Source organism: Phyllostomus discolor, chromosome X (assembly GCF_004126475.2).
Source record: "Phyllostomus discolor isolate MPI-MPIP mPhyDis1 chromosome X, mPhyDis1.pri.v3, whole genome shotgun sequence".
Classification (NCBI taxonomy): Eukaryota; Metazoa; Chordata; class Mammalia; order Chiroptera; family Phyllostomidae; genus Phyllostomus; species Phyllostomus discolor.
The window spans coordinates 95712267-95730542 of NC_050198.1; the positions used below are offsets into that span (position 1 = coordinate 95712267).

At 38.8% G+C, this 18276-nt stretch overlaps 2 protein-coding genes across 2 annotated transcripts in view; both read right to left on the reverse strand.

The window, feature by feature from the left end:
- Nucleotides 1-18276, reverse strand: part of KIF4A (kinesin family member 4A) — a 108857-nt gene that overhangs the window by 29478 nt on the left and 61103 nt on the right. Inside the window, exons 15-17 of the mRNA XM_028522542.2 lie at nt 6290-6393; nt 5196-5340; nt 4335-4445 (exon numbers count right to left, since the gene is read on the reverse strand). Of these exons, the coding sequence (XP_028378343.1) occupies nt 4335-4445; nt 5196-5340; nt 6290-6393 (360 nt within the window). The remainder of the gene's footprint in view (nt 1-4334; nt 4446-5195; nt 5341-6289; nt 6394-18276) is intronic.
- Nucleotides 7751-8241, reverse strand: LOC114504712 (small nuclear ribonucleoprotein E-like). The gene has a single exon (XM_036017201.1). The coding sequence runs from the start codon at nt 8174-8176 to the stop codon at nt 7898-7900; it is 279 nt and encodes a 92-aa protein (XP_035873094.1). The 5' UTR covers nt 8177-8241; the 3' UTR covers nt 7751-7897.

Consider the following 18276-nt stretch of genomic DNA (forward strand, 5'->3'; position numbering starts at 1 on the left):
ACATGGTATGTGTCTCTCTCTGACTGGCTTTTTCACTTAGTGTAATAATCTCCAGGTCCACCCATGCTGTCGCAAAAGGTATTATTTCTTCTTTAAATGTTGCATAGAACTTACTAGTGAAGCCATCTGTGCCTGGGCTTTGCTTTCTAGGAAGTTTTAAACTAATAAACTTAATCTCTTGTTACAGGTCTGTAAAGATTTTCTATTGCATCTTCAGTTTTGGTGGTTTCCATCTTTCCAAGAGTTTTTCCATTTCATTGAGGCTTTCTAATTTGGTGGCTTATGGTTTTCATAATATTCCCTTACAATCTTTTCCTTCTGAAACGTTAGTAGCAGTGGCCCCTCTTTCACTCCTAATTTTAGTAATTTGAATCTTCTGTCTCTTTTTCTTATGAAGCATACCTAAAAGTTTGTATTTGTTGATCACTTCGAAGGACTAACTTTGGGTGTTATCGATTTTCTCCATTGTTTTTCTACCCTCTATTTCATTAATTTCTATTCTAACCTTTAATACAGTATTTCTTTCTAACTGCTGGCTTTGGTTTAGTTTTCTGTTCCTTTTTTCAGTGTCTTAAAGTAGAAAGCTAGTTTATTGGTTTGAGGTCTTTCTTCATTTTTTTAAAATATTTTATTTCTTTTTAGAGAGAGGGGAAAGGAAGGAGAAAGAGAAGGAGAAGGAGAGAAACATTGATGTGTGGTTGCCCCTGCTACACCCCGCTACTGGGTGACCTGGCCGGCAACCCAGCCATGTGCCCTGACTGGGAATCAAACCGGTGACCCTTTGATTCACAGGCCTGCACTCAATCCACTGAGTTATGCCAGCCTGGGCTCTTTCTTTATTTTTAATATGGGCACTTACAACCATAAATTTCCCTCTAAGCATCTTCTGGCTGCATCCCATAAGTTCTGTTATGTTGTCTTTGTTTAATTTCCTCAGATTTACAAATTTCCTAAATATGTTGGAAAACATACTTTGTATTATTTCAGTTCTTTTAAATTTATTTATGCATGTTTTATGGCCTAACATATGTATGGTCTATCCTGGAGAATGTTCCACGTGCACTTGAGAAGAATATATAGCCTGCTGTTGTCAATTGGAGTACAGATGTCTGTTAGGCCTAGTCCGTTTACAATATTTTTGAAGTCTTTTATATCCTTGCTGATCTTGTGCATAGTTGCTCTCTCTATTATTGAAACATGTATAAAGGACTCGTGGACAAGGACACTGGGGAGGATTGAATGTAGGAGTGAGGACAGCAATGGGGGAAAAGGGGGACAACTGTAATTGAACAATAAAAAAATTAAAAAAAAAAGAAAGCGCGGTATTGAAATAGCCAAATATTATTTTTCATTTGTCTATTTAACCCTTCATTTTGGTCAGTGTTTGCTTTGTGTATTTTGGGGCTCTGTTAGGTGAATATTTTTATAATTGTTATATCTTCCTGAGGGATTGACTCTTTTATCACTATAAAATGTTTCCTTTCATTTCCAGCAACATTTTGTGTCCCAAAGTGTATTTTGTCTGTAAAGCCACTTCAGCATTGTTATGGTTGATGTGTGAATGATGGATCATTTTCCATCCTTTTACTTTCAACTTATTTGTATCTTTGAGTCCATTACATGTCTTCTGTAGACAGCATATCTCATTATAGACCTTGGGTTTTTTAAATTCAGTCTGACAATCTCTGCCTTTTGATGAGACTGTTTTATCCACTCCAATTATGTTGTTTTTGATATGTCTGGATTTATGTTTTCAAGTTTACTTTTTGTTTTATCTTTTGTGTTCCTTCATTCTTCCTTTACTGCTTTCTTTCATATTAAGTGAATATGACTACAGCATATTAATTACTTGAATCATTATTTCACTATGTTTTTGAGTTACATTCTTGGTAATTGCTCTAGTGCTTATAATAAACGTCGTATCAGAATGTACTTCAGATTTATATTAACTTAATTCCAGTGAGATCTAGAAGCGTTATTCCTGTAGAGCTCTGTTTTCTCTTCCCTTTTTTGTGCTGTTATTGTTATGCATATTATATCTATACCCCCAAAATATATTATAATAATTATCACTTTATATAATTTATGACCTTTAAACAAGCTGAGCTAAGAGGAAAGCAAATACGTATTTATAGAATTTGTTCGTATTGACCCTTCCCATTTCTCCTTATTTCTTCCTGTAGATTGTTGTTACCATCTGATGTCATATCCTTGCTCAAATACAACTTTGCTCCCAGCCACCTCCTTTACCTGGTATTGTCAAATATTTTCCATTTCTATATATTATAGGCCCATCAATACAATTGCATACATATCACTTTATACAGTTGCTTTTCAAATCAGGTATGAGAGGAAAAGTAATATATAATTACAGTCTTTTAGAATGACACCTTTATTGCCACTCTTTGTTTTTGTCAGTGTGTGCGTGCAGAGTCAAATTACTGTTCACATCACTTGCTTTCAGTCTGAAGTTCTTTTAGTATTTCTTGTAACGTAGATCTTGGCTTTGGTTTACCTGGGAATGTCTTAATTTTGCCTTCAATTTTGAAAGAAAACTGCTGTCTATGATTCTTGGTTGACAGCGCCTTTAGGTTTTAACTTTTCCAAACTCTTTCCCCAGATGAAATCAGTCCCCCTACAGAGGGTGGTACCCTATGGCTGAGCCTGTGGCTTGCCGCTCCCCCATGGGCAGAACCTCTGCACCCCAGCTCAGGGCCTGGGGGAAGGGACAGCAGCCTTCTTCTCTGAGTGACATTTCTGTTCTAAGTAGGGCGCTGTGCTGGGACAGTAGACCCTATTTTTTTTTCTGGCCTGCCTCTCCTGACATGGAACCTACACCCCATGGTTAGATGGGCTGGGGTAATCAGGCCCCCGTACTCCCGGCCTTGCACAGCAGGGGTAGAGCTTTCACCCTCTGTGTGGGGGCTGCATGGAAGAAGGGGCACCCAGACCTCCTGGCTGCCCTCGCCTGAAACAGAGCTTCAGTAGCATGGAGCCAAGGGGGATGGAACAGGAGAAACCACAGCCAGAGACTAGAGGTGCGGGGTTATTAGGGGGAAGGGGGAGTTGGTGGTGGTTCAAATGCCACTGACCCTTGCTGTTGTTATTGAGATTAAGCAGAGTTCCTTGGATAATTGTTTATTTGCTGTATGTCCTTAAGACAGTTTCCAGAGATTTTTAGTGGTTGTTTCCATAAATTTTAGCAGTTGTACTTCTCTTACTGAGTAGAGTTCATGAAGCTCCTGCGTGCTACCATTCTGAAGTACATCTCTCCTTATTTCTTGACATATCACATTCTGGCCAATTCTAAAAGCGTCTCCAAATTGATACCCTTTCCAAGAACACTTACGACTCTAATTTAGGCCCGTACTCTCTTTCTGGAACATACAATGTCTTCTTACCTTGTGTTCTGGCCTCCACTTTCTTAATACTTCAGCTTGTTCTGCATATTACTCCCAGACCTATCTTTCTAAAGCACTACTTAGCTGATAACACTCTGTTTCTCAGAAACCTTAAAAATCTTTACTTGGCTAATAAAATCTAGTTCCAGCTTCTTGGATCTTTAACAATACAGCGTCGACTTGTCTTTCCAGTGGAATCTTCTACTACCATCCTCCACCCCACCTGGGCCATTGGCCATTCCCTGAATACGCCTACAAAGTCGTCATCTCCTGCTGCCCCACCCGCAATGCCTGTACTTGTCACTATGAAAACCCTCCCTGTTATTCAAGGCCTGCTCACCTTTCATCTTTTTCACTCCAACTGGAAGTGCGCTTCCCTTTCTGAATTACTGTGGTGTTTCAGATCATTTGTAAAGCACAGATGTCTTTATTCCTTATATCGGAGAAAACCATGCTTATGTCTCATCTTCCCCTTAAATAAGGCATTCTTCAGTGGCAGAGTTCACATACTACTCATCTTTCTATTTTCTGTGGTATCTACTGGGTAGTACCTTGCACATAGTAGACATTTAATAAGTACCTATTAAATTCATGAATGTGTCACATGTTTGGAGACAGTAGTTATTTTAAAAAGACACGATTTAGCCCTGGCTGGTATAGCTCAGTGGATTGAGCATGGGCTGCAAACCAAAGGGTCGCCAGTTCGATTCCCAGTCACGGCACGTGCCTGGGTTGTGGGCCAGGTCCCCAGTGGGGGTCACATGAGAGGCAACCATACATTGATGTTTCTCTCCCTCTCTTTTTCCCTCTCTCTAAAAATAAATAAATAAAAACTTTTAAAAAAGAAAAGTATTAAAAAGAAAAGAAAAAAATGATTTAAAGTTCATTAGCCCAGAGAAGGGTTTATTACTTTTGAGGAGGGTCGTTACTTACTCGTTCTTTTAATTGGATTACTTCTTTGTCTTTTTGTTGCTTCCACTGTCTAAACTTCTCAGCATCTTCTTTCATCTGACGCATTAACTGTACCCGCTGGTTTTTCATCACCTGGAAAAACAAAAACCAGTACAAGTATTAGTTACGTGCATTTTTTCTAGGTTGATGTGCAGATGGAGAGCCTGACCATTAAGAAGAGTGCAAAGTAAGCTGAGAAGGCCGCCAGCAGATTTTCAGATCGGGCTTGCCTGCGTCTGTACCTGGAAACCCTTGCTGTGCCTGCAAAGGGTTTCCAAGCACAGATTACACAAATAAACACTCTGAAGAAATAAAAACAAAAATGTGCCCACAAGCTAAATCCAGCCCTAAATTCGTGGTATATAAATGAAATTTCAAGGAAATATCTACCAAGCCTCAGGACAAACCCACCTAGCTGCCTTTGTATCCAAAGGTTTCAGTACAAGTGGCCTATAACCAGCCCTTCGCAGACACACTGAATGTTCAATAACTGAAAATTTTCTCTAGGTGTCTGTCATTTTGTAACAACTTTATGAAATTATTTCACACAACCATGGAAGGTGGTCAGGATATTACCACTGAATATTAAGGTATCTTTGCCCTTTGGTTTCAGAGAATCTAACATGACACTCTGAATGTCAAAGAAGGGTTTTGTTATTCACATTCTAGATAATTGCTAGAAAAACGTCCTGCAAAAGGGACATTTGTGGAGATTCACACACTGGAAATGGTGACCCTGTCTGCTGCTTTCTCACCTGAAAACACCTCTATAGTACAATTCCAAATGGAACACCTATGCTTGTAAGTTTCAGCAGGGTAAATGCATGGATGAAAGGTTAATACCCGTATCTCCTGGTTCAGTTTGGAGACAGTATGTTCTGTGGATTCTTTCAGCTTCAGAAGTTTGGACTGTTCGTTCAGTTTCTTCTTCAGATCAGCTATTTGACCCTCTAGCTCCTGGAGACGTTTGCGGCGGCGCTCACTCAACCTAAACACAGAGGCTGCAGAAATGACGACCAGCAGCAGCAAAGCCTGACTCCGGAAGACATAGCATTAGACTCCCAGGCTTATAACCCGGATGCATATGAAATAGGTGACCAGTCACACAGCCATCATTAAATATGAAATGCCACCCAAACAATCAGAACTGTCTCAATAATGGGGCCTTAAGGCACAGTGAAAGAACGATTTTTATGAGTATGTAACGACGTCATTGCTTCAATATAGCCCCCCACGCCGCTGTGTATTAAAGGGATGGTTCTTTGAAACCATTTCACTTTAGCTGTAAGAAATAATTCCAATAACGATTACACAAATGCGAGACAGAAAGGAAACATTTAGCGTAACTTTTAAGAACATGATCCTGAGACTCAACAGAGAGATGTAACAGAGGCACTGAGCAAAGAGAAGGCAGAATAGAGATTAAGGCAGAGGTTTGAGGGGAAGGATACTCTGGTTATCTGTCTTGGTTTTATTGTTAACTGACTAAGAAATGGCTGGACTGATTTTCCATTTACTAGCCTGCACATTAATTCTATTCACAAGTTAATTTAGCATCAGTGAGGGGACAAACTGTTGCTGTCTGGAAGGATGGCTGATCTTTCAAAACCCAGCTCCAATGCTAACTCCTTACAAGGCCATCCTGGGCCATGGCAGCCTAAACCAATATGTCCTGCCTCTGAACCCTTTGAGCAATTACTACCTAAGAAATGCATCTGGCTACTAATCCTATGCTGTGTCATGGCATTCTTTTCCTGTCACTATCACATGTTGTTTATCATCTCAATGAACTAACTTTTCTTGTGTTTAGCTCTTCCCTCCAGAACGAAGTTGAAAGTTCATGGGGACAGGAAATGGCTCTTTTGCTTCTCCACTTCCTCTACAGCTCCTCGTGCATGGTAAGAACTTGATGGGATTGTTATTGACTTTTTTCTTACTTGGCTTGGTTGACATCCTTCTTTGTTGTCTGAATTTCAGCAAGCAGTTCTTCCTTTTCCTTCTGCAGATTGATGACTTCCAATTCTAGATTTTTTATGTTATCCTACAAATGTTATAGGTCAGAGACAAAGAAGGCATTAAAGGCACGGGAAGAAAATTGCTTCAACATTCCATGTCTTAAGGAATTATGCACTTAATTTCACCCCTTCAATTGCACACTAAAAACATTTGTACTTGATTTGACGGAGACCGATGTTAGGCAGTGGGAAAAGGATGGACTTGGAATCCAGGGGCCTGGGCTTGAGCCTTGATTCCAGGACTTACAATCTAAATATCTTAAGGAAAGTCACTTCATCTGTTTTAGCTCTAGTTTCTGTGCAGAACAGCGTTACTATAGCAGGCGTGAGACTACTATCTTTAAACAGGCCTGCTTGGAAGTTTGGTTCTTGGCTCATGTCTGAAAAACTTGGGTTTTGGTAGGGTTCCCACCATTCCGTAACTGATAAAAGTGGCTCCCTATTCCTGAACTGTGAGAACAAGATGGTTTATCCTGAACACATGCTTTCCTACTGAGAGTCTCGAGTTCTGGTATGTGCTGGGCAGAGAAGACCTAGATGACTGGCCCCAGGTAAAAACCCTGGATTCCTAGGCTCGGAGAAACTGCCCTGATGGACAACATTTCACACATGTTGTCACAACCCTTTGCTGGAAAAAGAAGATACATTCTGCGTGACTCCGTGGGTTTCCTTCAGACTTTGGCCCCACGTGCCTTTGCCTTTTGCTGATTTTGCTTTGTACCCTTTCACTGTAATAAACCTTGGCCATGAGTGTGGCCACATGCTGAGTCCTGTGAGTCCTCCTGGCGAATTGTCAAACCTGGGGTGGTCTCAGGGACCCCAAGAGTTGCCACCTCTATCTAAACACTTAACCACCCCATTTGCATCAAGGGGTTGTTGGAAAGATCAAATAAGATAAAAAAGTAAAGACATTTTATAAACTGTACAGAGTTGCACAAACATCCCTATATTCAGAACTTTCAAACATGTACTCAGTAGCAACTGTAGATCTGTGTGCATTTAGGAAACACATTAGTTTTGAAGACTGGGAAAGACCCAATGGGCAGATTCCTTCCTGTTATCACAATGAAAAAAGATGAAAGGAAAATGATGAAAGGTGAAAGAGTGGCTGGCAGCCAACAAGAGTATATGCAAGCACTAGACCAGCACTGAAATGACACCAAGAAGCAAAGGCACATTAGCTAGGGCTTTAGCTGAGAAGCTTTCTCAATAGGCATGAGCTGTTTTCCACGAAATATCCCAAACCACTTCAGTGTAACCAATAAAAGTTGAACTCACTGCTTTATAGTTACCTCACATATTTAAATTGGCAGTAACATACATGTATATGTATGTTTACTTATAGAACTAACATATGAAGAAATTATTTTTTTTATAAAAGCAATCACATAGCATTTATTGTGGTCTGGCAATAGCAAAAGGGTACTCAAAACGATATGAATAAATGTTCAAGGACTACCCGCAACAAAGAACACTTAAAAAACACAAACTGTATTGCTCCTCAATGATTTTTCATTTCATTAGTCATTTCTAGTTGGAGACACTTAGGAGGAGAGTAATATTATCTCCTTTCAGCATGATCTGACCTAGTTGTTTTCTTGACTTTGTTTTAGAATGAATCTCTTCTGCAGCATCTAATATAAGGTTCATGTATTCATCAAAACCAATGATATAGCCCTCTATTCGCATATTCACTTGCTCATAAAGCCGCACCTGAATCCGAGATCTATTTTGCAAGTATCTGAAGATAAGGTTGATGGGCTGCACCATCACCTTCTGCACTTTTTGGCCCTGGCCACGGTACGCCATGGTGGAAGCTGACAAAAGACCACACTAACTCACACGCTGCTTCAAAAAGCTACTTCTGCTGAAGACATTCTTGTGAAAAAAAAAAGTCCAGATAACATATACAAAGGGCAAGTCCCCTTGACTGCCCCACCTCTGCCAAAATTCCAGTCCCTTCTCCAGAAGTGACCACAGTTACTGGCTTAATGCAGGACTTCCAGATGGTTTTCTAGATGTTTACATATTCTAGACATTTATACATATATGTAAATCCATAGAATATATGTTATTAATAAATATATGCAGAAAATGTCTAAAATATATACTATATGTAAATAGACACAAAAATAATATATAATGTATACACACACACAAATGTGCATATATGTATGTGTGTGCCTATTGAAATATATTAAAGATAAAAAGAATTATACTTAATGTATATATTATTCTGTAACTTCCCTTTTTAAAAAACCTGGTCTTGGAGACTTATTTATATCACTGCATATATAGAACTATCTCATTCTGGTTTTCTGCCATAATGAAATATTCTTGTACATGCTTTCCATGCACATGTGCCAGGTTTTTCTAGAGTACAGACAAGTGGAATTTATAGGATCATGGGGAGTACACGTTTTCAATTTTCACAGATACTACAAAATTGTCCTCCAAAGTGGCTATTCCAATTTACGCTCCTGATAGCTATATATGTGTATGAGAGTATTTGTTTTTCTGTACCCTTGTTAACATTTGATATCACTACCAGACTTCCAAATTTGTACCAATCAGAAGGGTAAAAACTAGTATGTCTTTATTACACATACCACATTCAGTCAATAATTGTCTCATCAACTCCACAAAAGGAATTACTCAAATATTTGAGTCCTAGGCTACTATAACTCATGGTAATCTTCATTAGTCAGAACCTATACCTCTTCAAAATTTTCTATGGTAATGCTTCGCAGTGATAGAAAAAGTATAGCTTAGAAGGAGAGACAGCTTTGACTGGTGTGGCTCAGTTGGTTGGGCATCGTTCTACAAACTGAAAGGTCACCAGTTTGATTCCTGGTCAGGGCACATGCCTGGGTTCTGGGTTGGGTTCTGGGTTGGTCCCTGGTCAGGGCGCAAATGAGAGGTAACTGATTGATGTTTCTCTCCCTCTCTTTCTCCTTCCCTTCCCCTTTCTAAAAGTAAATAAATAAAATCTTTTAAAAAAGAGATAGCAATTTACACGTGATTTTAAAAGTACTGTTTATATTAAGATTTCCTCTTTTTTAGATTCCATTTTCAATAAATGTTATTTCTCAATTACAGTTTACATTCAATATTATTTTATATTAGATTCAGGTGTACAGCATTTATGTCCTCTTAACTTTTAGGTTTTGGAGCACAAGTATGTTTGATTTCCATGCATAAAAGGACAGGATACCTTACTACAGCTGTATTATAGCTCATTAGCAGCACCTCCTTATACAGCTGGTGCTACACTGGGGGACACATCCCCATGTTTCCAGGCAAGAGCACAAGAAAAGAAGAATAATTTCTCAGCCTAAATGTTAATCCTTTGTTTACTCTGAAAAGGCCAAAAGACATTCAACTGGGGAAAAAAAGCTGCATTTTCACGTCCTGTTACATGAAAGATCGAGCTACATATTTAACTTGCTCCCTCCTGAAATCCCACTAAAATGACCTAAAAGAAGGGTATATAAGTCAGCAAGGATGAAAAGAGCAGTCAGAAGATATAAATACATTTTGGAAAAGGAAAACAGTTGGGTGAGTGGTAACTGAGCTAGCAGAGTGGCAAAGCTAAAATATGACTCATGCAGGACAAACGGCAAGAAGAAACAAGCCGGTTTATCCCCTAGAACCACAGAGAGGAGCAGAGGTTTCCTCTGTGGACGTACCAAACCCGAGGATTTGAATTCACACAGAGAGCAGACACAGAGGAAGGCAGGGATAAAGCATCATCTGCTGATAGAGGATTAAAGAGAAGTCTGCATATGACTAGAGAGACTCCAATTCCCTTCTTTTCTCTGGGTTACCCAGAAACACGGCATACCACCACTCTGCCCACATAACTCCCGGCAGGAGAATGAATGAAAGATTTCTTTGTTAGAAACTGATCAGCCTAAGAGAAACCCACATGTACAGAACTTCCTATTGTTTTTTAGTGCCTCACTGTTAAATATAAATGGACAGCCAAGGACCACTGGAAATTTGAGTCATGATTCTTACCTGAAAGAAAGACCAAAACAAATACACCAAAGGAAGAGATTTGGAGAAAGAGGTAAGGCAGGGAAGAAAAAAACTCAAGAAAATTTAATTTCTATCCTTAGAGATGAGCATTATATCCATGAAAAAAAAAAAAGAAGACTAGTGAAGAAATAACACAAGAAAAACTTCTATTAAATTTCTAGGTCAAAAGGACGCCAAGAACCAAGCTCAATAAATGAGAAAAGACTCATACCAAGGCACATCACTATAAAATTAAATTACAAATTGGGACAACAAAAATATCCTGAAAGTTTCCAGAGGGAAAAAAATACAGGTCAAATAAAAAGCATCATAATTTATAGTGGACTTCTCAGCAAAATTGGAAATAGAAGACAATGGGGCAAAGCCTTCAAATTTCTGAAAAACAAAATTTCATTGTAGAATTCTAAACCCAGCCAATCTAACAAGTGTAACAACAACAACAGAAAACTATGTGCAGGCATGCAATTGTTTAAAACATTTCCCTTTCATGTACACTTTCTCAGAAAGCTATCTGAGTTGTACTCCACCTATGCAAAGGAGTATCCGAAGAAGGAGGAAGACGCTGAATCTATTTCAACACAGATATGAGGAGTGAAGCAGAGTCCCAGAATGATGGTCACTGGTTGATGGCTGGACAGCAGGCCTAGAGAAAGCAAACCAGGACAGAAGATTCCAGGAGGGCTTTCTTCGAGAAAGAAATGGATAGCCAACAGAGCAGCCACTGCACAACAAACAAGAGAGAGTGACTGCCTAGAGAAGTTGGGGGAAACAGCAGAGGTCTCTGGGGCAGAGGAAACCACCCAGGACGGGAGGCACCGGTGAGCGCCATTGTTGACAGTTCTCCTGGACCTGGACTGTTCTATTTAGGTTCTCCGGTAGACCCACAGGGTGCTGGAGCACGTCCCCACCCACTTCTACTGGAGTGAGACCCAGCAGAAACAGGAGAGTGCCACCGTGTGCAGGAAAGTGGCCCCTCCACCGGGAGACTGATCCAGCAGGTGTGACTGCTTTGTGCCCCCACTGGGCCACACACACAAGGGGCTCCCCTACCTGGATGAAGTGTGGAGCCAACAGAACACTGAAGTAACTATGTGCAGGGCTCCTCTGCCCACGGAAAGTACAGAGACAATGCGGTGCTACTGTGTGCTCATGGGGGGCTGCCCGCCCTCCCCCACCCCGAAAGAGCAGGGAGCTGACAAAATGCTGTGGTGTCCTGCTCACAGCACTGCCCCGTCCACACGCATAAATGGGGCTGCCCAGCTGGAAGAAAGTGTGGAGTTAGAGAAACTTTGTGGTACCCACACACCACACTGCCCTGTGTTGAGTGAGTGGGGTGCTGCTCCACATGTGCCTATGCAGGGGCTCATGCCTGCACCCAGGAGAGAGTTCAAAGTACTTTCTGCATCCAACAGGAGAAAGGGCAGAGCTAGTAGGGCACTGAGACACAGTCAGGCAGAGTGGCCCTGCCCAGTCCCTGCTCTGGCTGCAGATAATTTGAGCAACGGGGCATGCACACAGGGCCGCCCGTGGAGTGAGAGGGGTATGGCTGAGCCTGCAAGGAGCTGTACTGGCCAGAAAGGGAGCAGGACCAGCCAAGTGCTGAGGTGTGCACACATAAGCATGACCCAAAGGGAGGGGTGGCAGAGCTGCTGGGGTCTACAGATGCAAGCTCACAAAGCACCCCTGCACAGACCCAGCTGGGACCACAGACAGTTCAAGCAGCAGGGTACGCCAAGGGCCCAGGGGGTAGCCCCAGGTACATCAGGCAACCCCACCCACATTATAAGAGCAAGGAAGCAAGCACACAGCAAGCCACCCCACCCAGAACACACCCCTTCAGCCCAGGTGACACACCAGGCAGGCACTGCACACACCTGCCCCAACTACAACCTGCCTGCCAAAACTATTCAATATGCAGTCTACTCGGAAACCACGCTTTCAAGACTGGGAGAGATACCTGCTCCACCCAACTCCTAGGAGTAAACACAAAGACAAACAAAATGGTGAGACAGAAGGATATGCCCCAAATGAAGGAACAAGGTAAAACTCCAGAGGAAAATCCAATGAAACTGAGATAAGTAATTTGCTCGATACACAATTCAAAGAAACAGGCATAAGAATGCTCAACAAACTTGAGACTACAATAGAAAAACTCAGAGAACACTTCAACAAAGAGACATAACATGTAAAGAAGAACACATCTGAGATGAAGAACATAATAGCTGAAATAAAATATACATGAGAAGGAACCAACAGCAGCTTAGTTAAAATAGAAGAATGGATTAGCGACCTGGGGGACAGAATAGTGGAAATCATCCAATCAGAATAGCAAATGAAAAAAAGAATTTCAAAAAATGAGGATAGTATAAGAGATTTCTGGAATAACATCAAGTGCCCTAACATTTGCATTATAGAGATTCCAGAGGAGATGAGAGCAAGAGGGCAGAAAGAATATTTGAAGAAATAATACCTGAAAATTTTCCTAATCTTGGGAAGGAAACAGACATCCAGGCCCAGGAAGCACAGAGAGCTCTAAGCAAGATGAACCCAAAGTGACTTATAACAAGACATATTCTAATTGAAACAGCAAAAGTTAAAGACAAAGAGTCAATCATAAAGGCATAAGAATGAAAACAAGTAACAGACACGGAAAACTTGAAGACCATCAGCTGATCTCTCAGAAGCAACTTTATAGGCCAGAAGGAAGTGGCAGGAGACATTTAAAGTGCTCAAAGAAAGGAAATCACAACCTAAAATACTTTTTCTTTCTTTTTAAAAAAGATTTTTATTTATTTATTTTTATAGAGAGGGGAAGGGAGGGAGAAAGAGAGGGAGAGAAACATCAATGTGTGGTTGCCTCTCATGCACCCCTAACCAGGGACCTGGCCCGCAACACAGGCATGTGCCCTGACTGGGAATCAAGCCAGCGACCCTTTGGTTCACAGGTCTGCACTCAATCTACTGAGCCACACCAGCCAGGGCCTAAAATACTTTATCTAGCAAAATTATTTAGAATTGAAGGAGAGTTTCCCAGACAATCAAAAACTAAAGGAGTTCACCACAACTAAATCAGCCTTGCAGAAAATGTTAATGGGTCTTCTCTATCCAGAAAAGAATGGACCACAACTAGAAACTTAAAAAATACAGGTAAGGAAAAATATCTTACTGATAAAGGCAAATCAACAATGATCAACCACTTAAAAAGTTAATGAGAAGGTTAAAAGACACTAGTAATTAACTATAACTGTGACAACACAAAACACAAAGATATAAAACATGACATCAAAAAACAAAGAGGGGAGGGAGGAGTAAATATATATTGCTTTTAGAATATGATTGAACTTAAATACCTATCAGTTTAAAATACACTGCTATAGATATAGATGGATATATATGAACCTCATAATAACCATAAACCAAAACCATGCCAAAAATACACAAAAAACGAAGGGAAAGGAATCCAATCAAAACACTAAAGGAGGCCAATAAATCAACAGGAAAGAGATCAAGAAACAGCATAGAATAACAAAAACAGTAAAAAACAATGAACAAAATGGCAATAAGCACATACCTATCAATAATCACTTTGAATGTAAATGGGATTAAATTTCTATTTAAAAAATAGAAAAAGACAGGGCAGCTGAATATATAAGAAAACAACACTCATTTGTATGCTGCTTATAAGAGATACACTCAGATCAAAAGACATGTATAGACTGAAAGTAAAGAGATGGAAAAAGATATTCCATGCAAATAGAAATTAAAAAAAAAACACACCTGCGGCAGCAATACTCATATCACACAAATACACTTCAAAATGAACAAGGTAAAAAGAGACAAGGAAGGACATTACATAATGTTAATGTTAAAGGGGTCAATATTACCCCTTTAATAATGTTAAAGGGGTCAATCCAAAAAGAGGATATAACAATTGTAAATATCTATGCACCCAACATAGGAGCACTCAAGTAAATAAAGCAAATGTTAATATACGTAAAGACAGAAATTAACAATACTATAATAGTTGGGGGCTTTAATTCTCCACTTCAATGGATAGATCATTCAGACAGAAAACTAATAAGGAAACAATGGCCTTAAATGCCACATTAAATCAGTTTCACTTGCTAGACATTTACAGAGCTTTTCATCCAAAAACTGCAGGCTACACATTTTTCTCCAGTGAAAATGGAATATTTTCCAGGATAGATCACATGCTAGGCCACAAAACAAGCCTCAATAAATTCAAGAAGACTGAAACTATATCAAGTATATTCTCTGACCACAATGTCATGAAACTGGAAATCAACTATAGGAAAAAATGGAAAAATAGACAAAAAACAAAAACAAGTGCACAAATACATGGAGATAAAACATGCTTCTAAAAAAGCCAATAGATCAAAGAGGAAATAAATAGGAAATTAAAGACTATTCTGAAACAAATGAAAATGAAAATACAACTTGACAAAATCTGTGGAACACAGTGAAAGCAGTTATAAGAGGAGTTTATAGCTATACAGGGCTACCTGAAGATGCAGGAAAAACTTCAAACAATCTAAATCTATACCTTAAGAAACTTGAAAAGATGAACAAACAAAACCCAAAGTAGAAGGAAGGAAATAAAAAAGATCAGAGCAGAAAAAAATGAAATGGAAAATAGAAAAACAATAGAAAAGATTAATGAAAGTAAGCTGGTTCTTTGAAAGGACAAACTGATGATCCTCTAGCAAGACTCATCAAGTAGAAAAGAAAACACAAATACATAAAATCGGAAATAAAAGAGGAGTAATCACAACCGACACCACAGAAATACAAAGGATCATTAAAGAATACTATGAACAATTATATGCCAACAAATTTGAAAATCTAAAATAAATGAATAAATTTCTTGAAACATACAACCTTCCAAAACTAAGCCAGGATAGAAACAAAGGATCTGAAAAGACCAGTTGCTAGCAATGAAATTGAGCAGTTATTAAAAAAAAAAAAAAACTCCCAACAAATAAAAGCCCAGGACCAGACAGCGTCACAGGTGAATTCTAACAAACATCTAAACAAGAATTAGTACCAATCCTTCTCAAACTATTCCAAAAAATTGAAGAAGAAGGAACACTTCCAAACTCATTCTATAAAGTCAGCATCACCTTGAAAACAAAACTAAAGACACCACAAAGAAAGAAAATTTCAAGCCAATATCCATGACGAACATAGATGCCAAAATTCTCAAGAAAATACTAGCAAACCAAATTCAACAATACATCAAAAGGATTATACACCATGATCAAGTGGGATTTATACCAGGGATGCAAATGTAGTTCAACATCCACAAAACAATGTGATTCATCACATCAACAAAATCAAGGTTAAAAATCATATGATTACCTCAGTATATGCAGAAAAAAGCAAATTCAACATCCATTTATCATAAAAACTTTCAACAAAGTGAGTACAGAAGGAATTTACCTCAACTTGATAAAGGTTATACATGACAAGCCCACATCTAACATCACATTCAATAGTGAAAAGATGAAAGCTTTTTCTCCAAGATCAGGAATAAGACAGGGATATCTGCTTTCACCACTTTTATTCAACACAGTACTAGAAGTCCTAGACAGAGCAATCAGACAAGAAAAGGAAAAGGCATCCAAATAGGAAAGGAAAAAGTAAACTGTCACTATTTGCAGATGACAATACTATATATAGAAAACCTTTATATATACTATATAAAGAATCCACCAAAAATTAACTAGTAAATAATTCAGTAAAGTAGCAGGATACAAAATTAATATACAGAAATCTGTCACTTTACTATACATTGATAACGAACAGTCAGAAGAAATGAAGAAAACATTCTCATTTACAATTGCATCAAAAAGAATAAAATATCCAGGAATAAACTTAACCAAGGAGGTGAAATACTTGTACTCTGAAAACTGCAAGATATTTAAGAAAGAAACTGAAGAGGACACAAATAAATGAAAGGATATACTGTGCTCATGGATTGCAATGATGAATATTGTTAAAGTGACCATACTATTCAAAGCAATTTACAGATTCAATGCAATTCTTGTAAAAATACCAGTGGCATTCTTTTCAGAACTAGAACTATTAATCCTAAAATTGATATGAAACCACAAAAGACCTTGAATAACCAAAGCAGTCTTGAGAAAGAAGAACAAAGTTGAAGGTACTCTGATCTTAAACTATACTACAAAGTTATAAAAATCAAAACAGTATGGTACCGGCACAAAAACAGACACATAGATCAATGGAACAGAACAGACAGCCTGGCAACAAACCCTCACTTATATGGTCAACTAATGTATGCCAAAGGAGGTAAGCATATACACTGGAAGCACAACAGTCTCTTAAACAAGTGGTGTTGGGAAAACTGGGCAGATATGTGCAAAAAAAATGAAATTGGACTACTCTCTTACACTATATACAAAAATAAACTCAAAATGGGTTAAAGACTTAAATGTATGGAAGTAAACTATTTCACATCAGTCTGAGTAATATCTTTTGGATACATCCACTTGAGCAAGGGAAACAAAAGCAAAACCAAACAAATAGGACTACATCAAACTAAAAAGCTTCTACACAGCAAAGGAAGCCTTCAACCCACACAAACAGGCAACCAACCAAGTGGGAGAGGATATTTGCGAACAACACCTCCAATAAGGGGTCAATATACAAAATATATTACAAACTTGTATAACTCATTAACAAAAAACTAAACAATCCACTTGAAAAATGGGCAGAGGACATGAAAATACATTTCTTCGAAGAGAACATACAGATGACTGACAGACATGAAAAGATGCTCATCAATCGTTATCAGGGATATGAAAATCAAAACAATAATGAGATACCACCTCACACCAGTCAGAATGGCAATTATCAAAACGTCAACAAATAACTTCTGTTGGTGAGAATGTGTACGGTTGGTGGGACTTCCAACTGGTGCAGCCCCTGTGGAAACCAGTATGGATATTCCTCAAAAAACTAAAAATAGATGCAGCATACAACCCAGCAATTCCACTTTGGGATATTTATCCAAGAAAACCAAAACACTAATTCAAAAAGATACATGTACCACAATGTTCACTGCAGCATTATTTATAACAGCCAAGACATAGAAGCAACCTAGGTATCCACTGACAGATGAATGGAGAAAGATGTAAGATACACACACACGCACACAGACATATGTATATACACACACATATAAAAAGGAATATTACACAGCAACTGTTTCACTTATATGTGGAATCAAAACCAAAATGAAGTAAACAAATAAACAAAACAAAACAAACTCATGGAAACAGAGACCAAAGGGATGGTTATTAGAAGGAAAGGGGGAGATGGATGAATGAGGGAAGGGGAATACAGTTAATGATATTGTGACAAGTTTACATGGTGAAAGATGGTTACTAGAATTAGTGGGGTAAATACATTGTAAGGTATTATGAACATATCAAATCATTATATTGTACACCTGAGACCGATATAGTATTGTATGCCAACTATACTTAAATAAAAAAATAAATTAAAAAAAATGAGATTAACTGCAGAATACACAAAGCGCTAGACAAGAAAGCAAATGGAATCACATGACACAGTGTGGCTCAGCTGTAAAACATTTACATAATCATAAAAATGTAAACATTAAATACTCATCATAAATGATGTCACCATTCTGAAACACAGAGCTGAGTCAGTGTGCATGGCTGGCAGTCTAAGGGAGTGACACTCCCATCTTCCATGGTGGGAATTCTACTGATAATGTTTAAAAATTTTAAATTGATATCATTATACTGTCAACTCTTATCTAGAAAGACTGAGGTAAATGTCAGAAGAAACAGCCTGAA

Bases quoted from the DNA above. Each gene is read 5' to 3' on its own strand.
- LOC114504712 (XM_036017201.1), bottom strand. From the start codon at position 8,176: ATGGCGTACCGTGGCCAGGGCCAAAAAGTGCAGAAGGTGATGGTGCAG.